Below are 17474 nucleotides of genomic sequence, written 5' to 3'. Positions count from 1 at the left end.
TTGCCACCTTTCAAAAAAGACCAGAAATCACATCACAACTTTATCTTTGGTTTACGTTAGATCAGGCATGTCCAAAGTCTGGACCACAGGCCAAAAATATGCATACTTTCTAAAAACTCTGCATATGATTTCTTGATTGTGATCTGCTATTTTACGTTATAGGCCGTAGTAAACCAGAGGGAACAGCCTGTTACTTGCCCTTTAGAGTCTGAAGGGCCAAATTCTGATAGAATTTGTGTTCTTTTAATATTAATGTTGAATATTATGAATCATGTCATTTGAAGTTAGATTTCATGTTGACAAAAGTTATTTTTTTCTTCCGGACAGACCTTTCTTTTTCTGGTTGTCAAATCAGAAATTGATTGAGATTTTAATTAAAAAAAAAAAAAAGATCTAATTCTGTTCTATATAAAGGATGCAGACCCTCAGATCTTCACCTCACCAAATCAGGCCATTCTTGCAAAAAGTTAAATACCCGGACCTGCCAGCAGGGGCCGCTGCAATCCCCTTCTGTGCCCGTCACTGTTTACGGAAGTCCTAGTGACGTGTCACTGTCCACCAATGCATTGTGGGAAAGAAAGCGCTGACACGGTCGCTGAGAGCATACAGCTCAATTTTAGCTTCCACCTCCGACTTTTGTCCAGTTTTACTTTTTAAAAACTGTGCGTGACAATGCTGCTCCGCAAAGCCGATGCTAGTAGGCTGTGAAGCGGGTAAACATATGCCGGCGTCATCGCTGCTGTCCTGCGTTGGGAGCAGAGGAGGAGCGGGATACTGTTTCGATGGACGGCAGCGTTTTTATTTTCTTCTCCAAAGGAGGCGAATAGAGTAGAAACGGATTATATTCCGCCGTGGTTAACGCGCGAGGGGGGCAGCGCGTGCGCTCCCGCATTCCTCGACGTCTAAAAGTCTACGATTTTTCGGTCCAAGACGCCTTCAAAGATGTCGACCAGCAGCCCAGAAGCGGTGAAGAAATTGCTGGAGAACGTGCAGACGGACCTGCGGTCGCTCTCCATGGAGTGTAAGAAGAAATTCCCTCCTGTCAAAGAGGTGAGCCAAGCTAGTTAGCTTCTGCAGGTGTCCCGCTCGTGCGCAGCACCTACCTGAGTGGTCTTTTATTTTTGTTGTCTCCATGCTGGTATTTGTTGGTGGACTCGTTCCCCCAACAACCGCTGGGCCATGATCTGTTGTGGGCGGCGAGTCCTCTAGTGTCCATCCGCATTTAATTAAAAGTTTGACCAACCTGAGGCTCCAGAGCCACATCCGGCTCTCTGGCTTAAAAACACACATACAGTTTGAAAACATCGTAGTTCTGCTTAATTTCTTTTCGTCCATCAAGATTTGTCGTTTATGTTTAGATTTATAACATGTCAGACAACTAGAAAAATTATGGTAAAAGATTCAAAGTACTGTCCCCCCATCCCTATCATGGGAAATACAATGATTGCATTTTTGCATATTTAATTCAAGTACATCTGTTGCAGCAGGAGGACTTCATTTGACACAGGAAGTGTTTTATTTTGAAAGGACCTTGGATGAGCTGCTGTCAAAAATAAAACAATTCAAAGTTAGTATTTGTAGAAAAATAAAAACATTGTTATGATTTTATTTTTATAAGTATTTAAACCTATTTTTGGCATAAATTAATGGCTAAATGGCCATAGTGTATTTATGGCTGTTGTTGGGTTTTGGTCATGAAGAAACGGGAAGAAATGGCTGTTTTTGTGTTAAATGTTGCTGATCACACGAGTTAGACCAGGGGTCGGTAACCTTTAACAGTAAAAGAGCCATTTGGGCTCGTTTTCTGCTGATCAAAACCTAGAAGGAGCCGCATAGTCTTACTTAAACCTTTAAGAAATTTAGATTTGCATTCATGACCTTCTTTTTTTAATAATAAAAAAGAATTATGTGTATTTCTTTCGGCACGAATAAAAGCAAAAATTCAAAAAGAACCTAGCATTTCTCAAAATTTCTTTTTTTAAATTTTTTATTTCTTTTCATTTGACAGAATCTCAAATACCTTCTTTTTTAAATTAAGCTGCCCTGTGCCAAACAGGATCATCTCAGTGCAGCTAGTAACCAATGTTGTGCAACACAAAACAATGTGCTTTTAACTCCAAAGTTTTGCTTTGGATATAAAATATATGCATTCTGGAGGTAGTGTTGACCAAACAAGACATCGTCAGGTCAACAGGGATGTAGAAAGGTTGATTTTTTAATTTTAATTTCACTTAAAAAGTGATACTTTTTTGTCTTAGTTTGTAGCTATGAAACATGCATTCTCAAACTGTTCCAACGTTGATACAAGTACTTCCATAACAATAAAATAGAATAAAATAAACTTAAAAATCTAATGCAGGTTACATTTTTATTTGAATCTCGCTTAAAAAAATATATATATATTTTTTATTTTATTATAAGGCTTTTAAATATTTTTTCTTATATTTTTCTCTTGTTTTAGCTAGCAGTTGTTAGAGGAATGCATTAGGGGTTTAGCAATTTAATTCATATAATTTGTGGTTCTGGATTTATTGATCTAAAATCGATCCTGGACATATTTAGCCAAAACTTCCACCAGTATGACTCAGATAAATAACTGCTACTGAACAGTGCAGGTGAAGTTTTCCTGATTCCTTGTATTTCTTGCTAGATAATCAAGTGTAAATTAGATATATACAAACAAACATGAATTAATGACATCCACGCACATTTTAGTCTCATAAAGTTCACTCCACTGTTGTTTTGCCACATCAAAATAATACAAATTATTAGAACATTCTATCACACTGTGTGGTCACATGACTTTGCAAAATTCAAAGTGAACTGTAATAATGGACTTATCATTTTTGCCGCCATCACATGTGTGTCGTCCACTGTTATGGCATTTAATAGTTTTTATTTTATTGGTGTTATAGTAAAATAAACCTACCATGTCTCAATCCAAATGGTGTATTGATTATTGATTTATCTCATTTTAATATGATATATTATTTGGGTTGATTCGATTAAAACTTGCCTCAGACAGATCAGTCTGGTTGGATCATAGGAATAGAAATCAATTCATCGATTATTTGTTACACCCCCTAATATATATTTATCTCTGAGGTTATTTCTACACTTTTACTGAGACTTTTGCATGTTTTCATGTATGTTATTGGTGAAAATTGGACAAAAAACAAACATTTGAGGAGGTACAATAATACACATCTTTTAAATTAGTTTGAAGTTTTTTTTTTGTAAAATTGACTTGATTTGAATAATATAATGACTGTAAAAGCAGCAAAAGTGTAAAATCTTAAAGTAACTAGCTTGTGTCTTCTCTGTCTAGCTTTACAGCTTCGCCAACAAGAATGATGGAGGCTTTCGACATATTTATTAGGAACCACAAAAAAAAAAAAGTTTATGGCCTTTTCAGGAAATCGGCTCACTATTCCAGTTTTTCTTCTCTGAACATTAATGTGACCTCCAAACCTGCACCTATCTCATAATGAGACAAACATTACATCACTGTTGGGAAAATAACATTTCCTAACACCTCACATAGTTTAAAAAAATTCAAGCAAGGCAAAAATCTGTAAATTTCAATGTGATTGTGGTTTTCTTCTGCTCGTTTTCTTCAAAGTTCCTCAGTTTGAAGTTTCAGACCAGTTGAATAAACCCACTTTCCCCTCGCTGTTTCTCTGCTCTTTGACAGAGTAACGTTGTTTTCTTTTAATGACTGGATCTCCTCATCCTTGACTTGAATCCAGTTCTTTGACTTATCTGACTCCATAGCTTCCCTAAATGCATGTGGGGCTCCGCATAATGCTCTTTAGCAGTTATCCACGGTCGTGTGAGTCTCATCTGTGTCAGTGCTGGCAGTTACAAAATCTGGTAAATAAGTAGGTTTTCTCCTCCCTCTGGTAAGATCCCTCCTGCTGGCAGATTCAGCACTCGTCTCTCTTTGGCTTTTCCCACCATATGTGTCACTTTATGGAGTTTTATATCTTGTTATTGACGCCTGAACGTTTCTGTCGGACTCTCTTTGCTTTCTTTGTTTTCTGCATCGTTTGGTTTTTCTCCCTCATTCGACTTTACCATTTCTGTGTTTCTGAACATTCTTATGTCAGGATGATAAACAAGATAGGTGGCGTTCTTATAACCAACAAAAATCCCTGGTCACATTTGGAATCAAGGTTTCCTTTATCCCGTTTAAACGCATGACAGAGACCTACCGGTACGTTTCTGCTTTTTTGTTTTTTATCTATCAGCATTTGGCATCAGGTCTTTCCTGTTTTAAAACACCTGTACTGCACTACTATGGTTGTTTAGAAAGTGTAGTTCTACAGATATATAGGTAGGCGACTTTTGAAAGGCATGCTTCAACCTCTCTTAAAAGTGTACATGCAACCATCCTGGTGCAGTATATTTGAGGCTAGTATCTCTTATTTAATGCGTTTTTTCTTTTATACATTTTGAAAAGATCTGTATTTAATACCAAACACCTAATACGTACACCAAATGTTAGGTCGAATTCTCCCCCTACGGCTTCTCCCTACCTCTGCATTTAGTCCCCCAAATGGAGAGTTATGGAAAAATTGTGTCTTCAGATTCGGACATTACTCCTATTCTATGAAGTCATCAATAGTCGCTGGTTAGCTAAGTTAGCGCGGAGCTGCTAGCAATCAGAAATACACAAGAGTGGTTTTATAACTTTAAAAAGGTCATTTTAAAACAAAAATATTATCATGCATCAGAGCACACCCACGAGAAGAAAAGCTCTTTTCCTTCACGGCACAGTACGACACGGAACACCCTCACGGCAGAGGGCTAGCCCTTAAAAAAGCTATTTCGTATGACCCTAACCCAACAGTTGGAGGGGTAGGGAGAAGACGTTTGGATTTGGATTGAATTCGGATACCTTTTTAATAGTCTGCTAGAAATTTTTTTAACTGCTGTAAGTCTCTTTTTGTCTTTAGTAAAAGGAACCTTGCAATAGAATAATCATTAGTGAAAGCTTGCTAGGGCTACACAATATGAAGAGACCTCACAATATTAGAGATCAATATTGTGATGATGATATAACATGTGATAAATGAACAAAAAGGAAAGCCATACCCAACTAATACATTATTTCCATTTCACTAAAACAGTTTTATTTAAATAAAAGTCAACATAACTCAAATTATACTTCAAATTGGGGGGTGTCCATCTAACATAAATTCGTCAAATGCATAAACCACTCTATTTAATTTGCGAAAGGTTCCATAATATTGTCTTAGCATGTGTAAACATTTAAGATAGCCATATATCACAGTTTACACTGTCTTTTGTGATACTTGAATTGTACAGACTGATATGATGATACATTTGTGACTCATTGTAAAGACCTATAGCTTGCACATAATGGTATCTATTACCAGACCCATTAGTTATTGAACCTCCTACATCTGTGTGAACCATCTGCTAAACTGTGATCCAGTGTCAGGATTTAATTTTTTGAGTTTCCCCAAATACACCTCACACTCATGTTCAGACCTTCCTTCTTTGTCTTTAATCTGAATTCCATTAACCACATTTTCAAATGTACAGCGGCTCACAATCTATTGCCATGTTTGTATGGCAGGTGGAACCCTTATCATGTCTCCCCACTACAGTTTGCTAATAATATAACTTGCAATCCATGTGAATGTTAAGAGCACTCAGCGCCTTTCTTCCATTATCAGGTGCATCTTTTATAAGAGTCGCTCAGCTCAGCTTATATATCAGCATTTTGTTTAGCATTTGCCTCTGCTTTGGCTTCACCTTTAAGTTTTCTTAGAAATGACCTTTAGTCAGAATAAATGCAAAAGTCCAAACACTTCAGTTTCACAAACGTACATTTTCATCAAACAAGTCGGGGGCGACCCGTTGTTTTCTCATTAATTCTTTGCTTTAGACAGCAGTTGACTCACTTTCCATGGTGACTTTCTATTTACAATATAAAACATAAATAAATCCTTGAGTTGCTTCTGGCCCCATAACGTGCTTAGCTTTGCAGCTTCAGAGACCATAAACTCGACAGGAAATGAAGGTAGTGAAGGCAAAAGGCTTGGTATATTTATCAGGAAAGGTAAGCTAATGACTCACATCAACTCAGAATTTCTACTGAATATTATTGCAGTGACCTTAAGAACATCAATGAACTCCAAAGCTGTGCCTCATAGTGTTGAAAACAAGCATTAGAGAGCCACTTCAATGAAAATAATGTTTTTGGTGTTTGTTTTTTACATTTACAACTCTCATTTTTTAATGATGAAGAAAATTAGGCTCAAAATGGGCTCTGAATATTTTCTTTTTAAATTCAAATTGTGGTGAATTAGTAGCAGACAAAAAAATACCGTTGGAAAAAGCTTGTAGCTTTGATGTAGAAGCTAAAACCTCGTTGCCCTGCTCCATTCTGATGCATCCTATTGTAGACAAAAACCTTGTTTCTACTGAGCGGTCAAGTCTGGTATTTTGATTGTTACCATTGTAAAATGGACCCATTAAACAGTACTGACCTGTACCTCATGGGGGGCCCTATCGGTTTTAGGTCCATTGACAAGTGGAATGGAACGGTTGGGGCGAAGCCGCTGTAGCCACTCATTGATTATTAGAAAGCGCCAATATAGTGCTCATTTAAGCTAATGTTTCCATCGTTTGTAAGCATTCAGGTTTTTGTGGTTTCCTGTGTATTCTTTTGGTCACGAGTCTATACTGAAAATGCCTGCAAACAACAGCAAGGCCTGGTCTGTGATAGAACTATAAACATTCCTTAACATCCTTGGCGATACAGGGTGATACAGTCTTACACCACCCATGCACCGTGAAAACAAACTGCTCAGTGGCGGTGAGGCTTAACTTAGTGAAAATGCTTGTTAGAATTAACTGGAACGAACGGTACTACTCCTTACCGGACCATACTGGACTGGACCACTCAATGGAAAAGAGGCTATAGATCCATGTACAACTATGTTTTCTTCATCTGAGCTGGGTTCTGACTCAAAACTGTACAGCTAGATAGGTTTCATATTATTTTCCATTTTTATTGCACTGCTAATGTTAGCTTGACAGTGTGAGGAACTGTAAACCAGTGGGAGAGTGTGTTAACAAGTAGATGACGGGAAGATGGGTGGGCTTACTCTGTACAAACAGTTCCAGGCACAACTCGGAGGTGAATTTCTAATCAGGTGCTGCCATTCTACTGAATCTACATCCTTGAAAACGTCAAAAATGCCATATTTATAGTTAGAAGACCACTGGGAACGCTTTTACAATAGATCAAAAGAAGACCGGAGTGGGACTTTGGGTAAGGAAGCAGTTAGCAATGATCCAGAAATGACATTTTCAACTGGAGTTCATATAAAAACCTTCTAAATCTTCATTTGCATCTACTCCATCAGACTGTATAGTAGTCAATGAGGTCTGATAAATAACAGGAGGCAGTTTAGACTTTTTTCTATTCCAAACAAATGTTACTTTCTTTGAGGTTGAGAAGCCATACATTCATCAACAACAGCATCTCAACGGATTCAAAATCAGTGTGTAGGAAATAGTAAGCCATAAACCGAAATATACTGTCCTTTTATCAATACTTTAACACACCTCAAGTCATTCACAGTTTGGGGTTTTTCCATCTTTAATTATCAAGTAGCTGGAAGGGTAATCCCAATTGGAAATTTTTAGCTTTAATTTTCAAAAAAATGACATGAATATAATTTTTCTTATCAACGATTGCAGTCCAAGCGGTTTACTCTCATGCTTGATGGTTGATTTATTGTACCATTCTGCTTCTCACCAGTTATCATTTTTTCTTTTTGTTCAACTGTCTTCCCACAGCAGTGTTATTCTACAAGTTTTAATGCAGTTTTGAGTAAACTTTCTAGTGTCATTTTCTCGAGCTTTTGCTTCCTTGGAACCTGTTACAGATGTAGATGTGTCATAATAGTTTTGCCGCATATTTTGTTTCTGTTGTGTTTTTGTGAAAGTTAAAAAGCAGTAAACCAGGTTCTCCTCACAAACACAACAGTTGGTTTTCTTTATTTGCATGTAGAAATTAGTTATTCTTTAAAAAATGTTTCAAGGATTTCTTAAAATCTGCTGCACTTTGATATCACAACCTACTTTTGTCGAGATAGTCTGTGTCACTAAGAGGAAATTCACTGCAGCTTTTTTGTATTTTTTTCCCTGGAATGTGACTGCTGTGTTTCATTGTGATATAATTATAGGAAAAATAGTTGGGAGGTTTGGATCTGCACCTACAAACAGTCTGAACGTCGGGTCAGATTCTGTTTGCTTCATAAACAGATCACAGCTGGGTTAGAGTTCAGGGACGTATGCATGGAATGGATTTAATTTGACTGAAAGTTGGTGAACTTGAGCTCTTAAAATTAAAAAAATAATGAAGCTGGGTTCAGAGCAAACTAAAAGTAAAAAGAAAAGTAAAAAAGAAAAAGAAAAAGTAACGAGTTTACTTATATAAAAGCTGTTTAATGGAGTTCTGCTCCTAGTCACTGAAACTTCTCACTGTGTACTTAAAATCCTATCTTTAGTTGTTTTTTGTGAGGCTTTTGTTTCTATGGACCCGTCTGTATTAGTCACATGTACCCATATGGGGATTGACCATGTAGAGGTCCAACAATATTTTGAGTTGTCTGATTTGAACTTTTGGAGGGTCTGGTTGTAAGTTTTTATGACCATTTTCAGGCTCTATGTAGAAAACGGGCAACAACTACTGAACGTGTGTTGAAAGTTAAATCAGACTAATCTTTGACCAATCAGGGACTCGGATCTGGAAGTGACTTATGAACAAAGTTCCCTTTAATTCACAGAAGTGGGCAAACTAATCATTAATTTTTGTGCCTTGCATCTAAAGGGGAGCGCAGGTGTACCTTGCAGTTCCCTTTAGCTGTGTGCGGTCAACTCAAAGGAAATCCTCTTAAAAATGAAATGTAGAAGTATTTGCAAGGGCATTGTGAGTTACACACACTTATGACGTATGGATAAATGCAATCCTTATGTTGCACTCTACTCGCTAGTAAAGGTGCGTGTACTGGCCCTTTACTGACAGCACCCAAATGCTGCACGCACAGGGTGTGCACTCAATACACAAGTGTCTGTAGTAGGCCCACACAAACTACACTCTAATTGTTTAATTTTTTAATTTATAACTGTCAGGGTGCAGGCAAAAGGTTCAGAAGAGGTTGAAAAATCTGTACAATGTGCGTCTTTTGCACCTACTTCACCCTTATGTGTTAAATTAGTGTTTGGTATAACCTGTCACATGCAGCATACCCATAGATAAAAATGTGCATGAAAAGTTTGGCTCTATGGGCACACTTGCAGAAGCCGAAAATGGCCTACCATACTTTTTTTTGCCCATTATCTCGTGATAGCGAAATCTACTATCTCCTTATCACAAGATAAAAAATGTTTTTTCTCATAGCAAAAGACCAAGTCCTGAGTGACAAGCAGTTCTTCCAGTCTGAACCTCTCATGCATCATTCTGTAACCATGTAGAGGGCCTGATCCCTGCTAACTGATGAAATTGACAACAACCGCAGGATCACTGATCTCCTGCCGCCTGTGCAGCTGTGGCCACGCCAACCTTCTCCTCAAATGACGTGGAGTGATTTGGACGTTGTTTATGACCGACAGCATCAGCAACAACCGCCGCCTGAGTTAGACCACGATTGAATTAATCAAGAAATTCTTCCAGGGTCTGACATTATCTGCGTTTTGCTGTGGATTGTAGAAAAATGAAAAAAAGCATTGTGGCAGGCTGAGTATGGCAGGGTAGCTGTTTTGGTTCTGGAGCTCTAGGCAGAGACGGAAGGGAACTGGTGTATAAGACGGAATTAAGGAGTTGAAATCAAAAACAACCTTTGAGAAGCATTTCTTTTGCCGTTGTTGAGAATTGTTGGTGTAAGCTATACAGTGTTGGCTACAGCCTACAGTAACCTCAAAATAAAGAACTTAAAACAGATTATGTCTTGGCATCTCATTGCGGTAAAGAGAGTAATGGACTCTACAGCATATTCTTTATCTCATTATCACGTCAAAACGGAGTTTGTTTTCTCGCGATAATAGAAGACATTATCATAAGAAAACGAGCAGAAAAAGTAGATCCTATTCAGATTCTGTCCTCACTAACTGGTCTAAAATCCTAAAATGTCCTGCAGGCCACCTACGTGCCCTTTACAGGTTTGCCCATTTTTCCTCCCCGATATCCATCCATAAGGCCAGTGGCGACTAAGGCCTTTCCTCTTAGTAACAGCATAATTAAAGTGAAATGGCTTGAATGATGCCTTCAGTTCCTTTTTGTTCCTCCTGCCGTTTACCCAGCCATGGATTTGAAGCCTCACAATGAGCGGCATCACAGTCACAGCGGGCCATAAATGTCTAACTCTGATCTCACAGCTGGTATCTGTTCACCAGCCGAGGGTCTCAAACATCTGCCTTCAATTCTGATTCATCGCCATCCAAGTTTCCAGGTCTTGATCCTTCCCTCAGGTATCAGAGCCCAACTTTGATGTCTCCAATGCTCTCATTGATAGAGCTGTTATTGAGTCCAGATCTCTCATCCAAGTAGTTATTTTTGAATTGTAAAAGATAGTATTTATTATTATTATTTACCATCAAACAGCACAAACTGTAGAATGTGGCGAGAGTGTCTAACCTCATTTCCAGACTAGTTTTTATTCCGCTTCCTTCCCATTTCACAACCCAGCTGTGACATTGCATCACACAGTCAGTGGTTTCTGATGGTTCACTGAAAGACTCCTTTGTTTTTCCTCCTTTTCATTTGAATCAGTCATAGCACAACACTCAAAAGAATATAAATCAGGGAATCCAGCATGGCCAAAAAAACATTACATGTGCTGTCATGGCTGCAGTTCTCAGTTAACTGTGAATTCAACCTGTGAAATCAAAGAAAGCATTAGAGGTGAAAGTCATAACCAAAAGCAGAACGAGGGAAGGATTTTGGTCTGAAATCCGATTAACTAAGATCTTTTTACATCATGTTTAGTGAGCTTGGGAAATGTGTGAGTGATGTTGTATTCAGACTGGACACATTTGGTTTGTTTAAAGGGAACCAGATTTTGTTTCCCCTGATAATCCGAAGCACATTTTCAGTCTGAAAACACCCAAGCAGATCCTGGTCTAGGACTAGGAGTCATTCTTTGACCCATCATTCCAAATGATCTCGATTCATTTGCAATTGGGCTGAGCCCTGGTTTGCTCTGTCTGAGTAGAATCAGTGATTGGAGCAGGACAACTGAACCAAAATGGCCACCGTATCCAGTCTTTTTGTAATGTAAACATTGTAGCGGCTCAACGATGAGACACCGCAACTCATTAAAAGTTGGTCGCATTATCGGCGTACCTTCTTAGCTGTCCCCTCCTCAGTAACCGCCTTGCAGCATGCTGCTGCCATATCAAGGCAGCAAAAAATGTACCTGACTTTGATACAGACACTCAAAATTGGTCAGCTAAATATAAAGCTTGAATCAGTGAACTATCCCAACAAGGATTGCAAAGCTTAGGACTACCATTATTCCCTCTCTTTGCTTTGCCCCGCCCTCGTAATTCCTGGCCAATGAGTGAAGATATCGTTAGTCACATAGTTTTGTTTACAAGCTTTGGTTTGTTACAGAAATGTCCGGTTGAAGGGAGTCTGAATACAGACCAAGGAGCAGGTTCAAGACTCTATCTGAACCAAATTAACCGGACTCAGTCCAGACCAACAGACTTTTCTAGTCTGAATACACCCTTAGACTCACGATATTCTTCTACAGACGTCGACCTTACATGAGCTTCACTGCTGCCTCTGATTTCTGTTAGTTCCTCTTTGAGCGTCCCCACATCAGCAAGAAGAACTGAAAGTGTAAAATCCTTGCAAGTCTTCTTTTTTGTGTCTCTGTTGACATCAGCACATAAACTAATCTCAGATTTTTTAAGTTTGTAATAAAACATTTTACACATCCATTTATTTTGAAATTGCCTTTTTTTTCTCAATTTTCTCCAAATGAGTCATTCTAAATGAACAAGGTGTGACACTAAGAAGGAACATAAATGCAGTTTTTTATCTCATCATTTTGCTCTTTCTTCTCTATTACTTTAATGTTAGATATAAATAACTAATAGATAAACAATAGAAAATACACCTTAGGATGCACTAGAAGTTAATGTGAAAACATTTATGCTTTCATTTCAGTTTATGATGCTTTTTGTGTCATAAATAATGTAGAAGTTCCCCCAACATAATTGCATTTACAGTTCAACTCTGGTAAAAGCAAACATTCAAGTTTAAGGATGCAGTTAGTTATTTTTGTGTATGTACTTTCATAACGAGAGTTAAAATCAAAAGACCAAAATCATTTTAGTTGTATTACCATGTTTTTAGCATTTCTCGTTTTTTATGTGAATGTGTTGTAACAAACAAAGTTTGAGTTTCAAAAGCTCTGCAAACATTCCTACTCAACAAAACAGATGATGAAGACACAACTCAGCAATAATGCCAGACTTTCTGTTATTAGCCTGTTTGGGTAGTAAAATCTTGTTCGTTAAGGAAGAAATGAATAAAGATGAATAGTTTTTGGAGCTGTGTGGGGTTATAGCTTGGGCATTTTTTTTTTTTTTTTTTTTTTTTTGCAGATGCTTGTTTACTGATCTCGTACTGATAAAATCAGGGCTCTCGCTGAACTTAGGCTCACCTTCTTATTTAGAATGAACCCAGGAAGCACTGATGGGTTTACATGTATTAAACCCTGAAATCTGTAGATATTTCTACAGTTAAATTGTGACGGTTATTTGGCATCCACTGTTTCTGCGGTTGCTGCACCAGTCTGTTGTGGTGAAGACAGAGCTTAGCCAGAAAGCAAAGCTGTCAATTCACGGGTCAATCTTTGTTCCAGTACTCATCTATGGTCATGAACTCGGGGTCGTGACCGAAAGATTGAGGTCCTAACTACAAGCGGCCGAAATGAGCTTCCTCCTTAGGGTGTCTGGGTGCTCCCTTAGATTTAGGGTGAGAAGCTCGGTCACCCGGAGAGAGCTCGGAGTAGAGCTGCTCCACTCGCGTTCATGCAGCCGTGCAAGTTTTTGCAGCCGTTCAGGCTCTTGGACAAAGCACATGGCCATTGAACGTGCGTTGAATGTTAGACGAGGTCAAACTTAAACCTGTCGGCGACTTGGATTTGGTAGTGACGAATGGATGATCTATCATTTAATTCAGGAAAGTACCAACCTTTTAAAAGCTTGAAAGCGGACATGTTCCCATAAACAATAAAAAAAAGAAAAGGAAGAAGCCCATCCCTGTTCGACCAGTGTGAACACTATGGGATAAACACACGTTCAAGAACCTGCGTTCGTAGCTTAACACTAGCATCAACTGTAGAATTAGGTGATGTGGTGACATTGAGTTCCAGACAAATGCATTTTTTGTTTGGGTTCACTCTAACTTTTCTTCTTTGTTCCTCTTGACCTTGTAACCGGTCTCTTTTTGTTGATTTATTAGTTCTACTAAAAGATTTATTTGCTGCTTTTATAAAATAAACAGGGACAGATGTGATACACTTCTTCCAAGAGGAATTTTCCGGACCCTTCTGCAGACATCTCTGTTAGAGAAACTGTCCAACCATGCCAACACTTTATTGAATCTTGAAGGATGTTGTAAACCTTGTGGTCGTTCATTTGAGAAAATTGTAGCAACCATAAAAAGGAGATCCTAAATTTGTTGCAGAAGTGAACAAATGAAGAGGAGTAATGCTCTTGATTACAGGAAGTTTTTGGGGTTGATCTTCTTTTTATTTTTTTAGATTATAAACAGATGAGCTACAAGAAGTGTATAGAGGTTACGTTTTTGTGACGTTTTTGTAAACTTCTGTTTTCTCGTTGCTCATCCACAATCTAAAAAGCTTTCTCTTCTTTTTTATTTCCATAACCAGTCTCTCAAAGCACTTTTCTGTGAAGTTTGTTTTGCTGCATTCGCAGACAAGTATTTTCCTCTCGTAGCCATCATTAATTTAGGCCCTGCTTTTTGATAAATGTCAGCACAAATAGAAAATTAAAGTCTCTTCTCCTTTTTTTTAGGCTGCTGAGTCTGGGATTGTGAAGATTAAGACCATTGCAGCCAGGAATACAGATGTTCTGGCAGGTGAGTCGCACAGACTTTCATATTAAAGAGGTGTTTCCTATAGGAGACAGTGCTGTGTGTAATAATGCTCTTCCTTTCATCAGGTCTTCCATCATCGGTTAGCAATGCGCAGAGTAGCCACATTCTTGGTTATCTGTTTGTCACATAGGTTTGCTATTCCAGGCAAATGATTGTGTGGATGCAAAAATAAACAGCCCCCATGAGAGCGTTCATTTCTGTGCCGTAGATCCTCAGGCGCCTCAGCTCTGCATTCTCACACAAAATTATACAGGAGCTGCAAACCATTAGCCTGTAACTATACAAACTGTGCAGTATAAGCATCTTAAGCTAATTGAATATTAGACTGTTTGGTTGATCTGCTTAAAATGAACGTTCTGCAACTGTTCGGATGAAGTAAACAGATGTTCCGGCGGAAGTTTAAATTTGGCAAAAACCTGCAATTTGTGTGGGAAAGCTTTATTCTGTAACAGTCTTTAGCATTTTGACTGAAGCTCTCTGTAAAGTGCATGGTGCGCAGCCCCATTTGTTCTTACATGAGCCACAAAGTACCAAAATCTGCAGTTTTAAACAGGATCAGAACCAACTTGGCACAGATTTGAGGTAAAACTGAGTTGTACATTTTTCATTGGTAGCAACAACCACAAGGCTGATGAGTTTAGTTTTAGTGTTTAAAAGTATTTAACTTGTTTTTTTCTTTTAATGATCACACCATGCATTAAAATTCTTCATAAAATGTTTATATTTATTTGGTTTTTACTTCAGGATACGATGCATTTGGCTTTAAAAATAAATGTAGTGACAATGTGTCCAAATTAGGTTACAATCCAGGGGACTACATAGTCCTGCATTATATAGTGTTTTAGGGGTTAGGAAGTACAGAGGGAAATTCAGACATAGCTATTGAATTCTGGAGTTTATAACCAGGCCAACACAAATACATATGTGGAAATACTCATATATTAAAAAGAGAACTCACAATGGTCACGTGCACAAAGTTAAAGTGAACAAAAATCAAAGTAATTTCAAACTGTTCTGAATAATCAATTTTTGCTTTTCAGTTGTTTTAAACTAAATCATGAAATAGACCTGGAAAAACAAAAAAATACATTCACACAACAATTTCTTATTTTTTAATATGCATTGAATGCAATGTGATGTATTTGATTGGGACTGAAAGGTAATTATGGCGACATTCTCTCTAAAACGGGACTTCTAATGAAAATTCTTGCTCGTCGTTGTGCCTTCGTTTTTCATTTCCTTCTACCGTGGCGATTAAAGAGCTCTAAAACGTAAAACACACTCACTTTTGTTCACTAATGTTTAAAAGATTGACTGGGGTTTAACAAAAATAATAATAGTAAAAAACAGACTGTGAGTGACGTGCTTTTGTAGAAATATCACATATATCAGTTTTAAACTTTAATCACACTTTGTAGCATCTATAGGAAATTCACTTGCTAAATGAAGTCAGTTTAAGCTTTAAGCTGCCATTGTGTGGAAGTCTCCCCAGACCTCACAAAACCACAGACTAAACTAATGGAAAAAAGCGTAACTGGGAATTTTATTTTTAGATGCTCAGATTTCCCTGGCCTGCAGTTTAGCTACAGTTAGTTTTTTTTTTTTTTTACACTGTTGTCTTTGTGAGTCATTTATTAAGACAAGTCCTGTTGGTTAAACCCTCAGACGCCAAGCAGATGCTTAAAAACTAGTCTCTTTAAAACATTTTAACTGCTTTTCACAAACGTCTAGAAATGTGGTTGCTGCAAGTTTTAAATGATGGGATAATTGGGATAAAAAATTAAAAAAGAAATATTCCAATTTCTAATGAGGATAAGAGAAAAATCTAATTGAATTGAACAGTTGACAACAGTTTGTAGAATGATGTACCGGTAACCACATTTTTGTGCATACTAAAGTATAGTATTACTGTCTTGAATCGAGTGTGTTTGAGTTGTAATCTTCAAACCAAGATGTTCTCAACTCATCGAAAGGTTTTAGCTTGAAAATTCATGAAAAGCCAACAAACTACAGAAAATGACATTTGCATTGATAGTTGCTTCATGTGGGTTTTGTTCTGCACTGTTTGTGTTGTGTGAAATGATTAAGAATGAGAAGTTTGATTGATCTGTATTTGTTTTTTTCACTGAAGGACTGAAGGAGAACAGCTCAGAAGTTGTGCAGCCTTTCCTAATGGGCTGCGGCACCAAAGAGCCAAAGATCACACAGTTGTGTCTGGCTGCCATTCAGAGACTCATGTCTCATGAGGTTGTGTCTGAGGTGAGGACGACTGTTGGTCCACTTTGTATGAAGTCTTTGGTGTACGGGGCTAAGCTCTAAAAATAACTGCACATTAGATGTTTTAAGGCTGTAACACCCTTCACCACACATGTAATTAACATGTATGCACTTTTTTCCTTCTTGTTTAAAGTTCAAGTCATCATAGAAAATAGGTCCAGTATTTTAGAATGGAAACAAGGATCTGCTTGTGATTAAAGATTTACGTAGATTTGGAAAACTGAACTCATTCTGTATAGGAGACATAGCTAAGAGGAGACTGATTGGGAGGGTCCTGGGCCAATCAGGATGCAAAAAGCTAAATTGCTTTTAAAAAATCAGCAAAACAGTGAGACAGAAAAAGATGGAGCGAGGGAACGCTGTTTACTGTCTACTTCCAATCAGAAAAAAATGTCTCAATCAGTTGTTTGGTCAAATGTAAGAAAGTGTATTTTGCTTTTTGCCTTCAGGGTGTTATCAACAGCTGTTTAAGATGCTGAACCAACAGTGACACTAGTATTTAAACAGCTATTACATTTACTGTTAAATTAGTCGTTCTTGCAAAAGTATGTCCATGCATTCCTCTTCAGAACAAGCTGAATCCTTACAGGGTCACAGGGTTGATGGTGTCAGTCCAGCTGCTGTTAGGTGAAGGCGGGGTTCACCGGCCTGAAAACATCGCCCGTCCAATGTAGAGCCCCACACTCACAAACACATCTAAGGGACAATTTCGAATGACCAATGAACCTATAGCATGTTTTTGGACTGTGAGAGGAAATTGGAGGGAGAACTCCACTCAAAAATGGTCCCAGCTAGGATTGAAATAAGGCGCTTCTTGGTGTGGGGCATGCAGCCTGCAAAAAGTTTACTGAAAATATGTGAATATGTCTTACCTGAATAGAAACTGATTGTCGTATTTCCACTTTCCAAGTTAAAAATCATTGGAACTTCCTATTTTGACACCAGAGTAAATAAAAGATCAAGCGATTACTTTGTACTTTGAAGATTTTTCAGCCACTGACTGTCTCACTGGTGCTAAAAG

At 38.0% G+C, this 17474-nt stretch overlaps 1 protein-coding gene across 4 annotated transcripts in view; it reads left to right on the top strand.

Annotated features, from left to right (window-relative positions):
- Positions 1 to 101: 101 nt before the first annotated feature.
- Positions 102 to 17474, top strand: part of mon2 (MON2 homolog, regulator of endosome-to-Golgi trafficking) — a 448157-nt gene continuing 430784 nt past the window's right edge. For 2 of the 4 annotated variants that reach the window (XM_024282090.2, XM_024282093.2), the window contains exons 1-3: positions 103 to 1050; positions 14095 to 14158; positions 16308 to 16435. In XM_024282090.2, the coding sequence (XP_024137858.1) occupies positions 943 to 1050; positions 14095 to 14158; positions 16308 to 16435 (300 nt within the window). In that variant the 5' untranslated portion in view covers positions 103 to 942. Of the gene's footprint in view, positions 1051 to 14094; positions 14159 to 16307; positions 16436 to 17474 lie in introns of all 4 variants that reach the window. The other 2 variants (XM_024282091.2, XM_024282092.2) reach the window with 2 other exon arrangements.

This window comes from Oryzias melastigma, linkage group LG6, assembly GCF_002922805.2.
Source record: "Oryzias melastigma strain HK-1 linkage group LG6, ASM292280v2, whole genome shotgun sequence".
NCBI lineage: Eukaryota > Metazoa > Chordata > Actinopteri > Beloniformes > Adrianichthyidae > Oryzias > Oryzias melastigma.
Note: the sequence above shows the minus strand (reverse complement) of the source record. Positions and strands in the feature narration are given on the sequence as shown.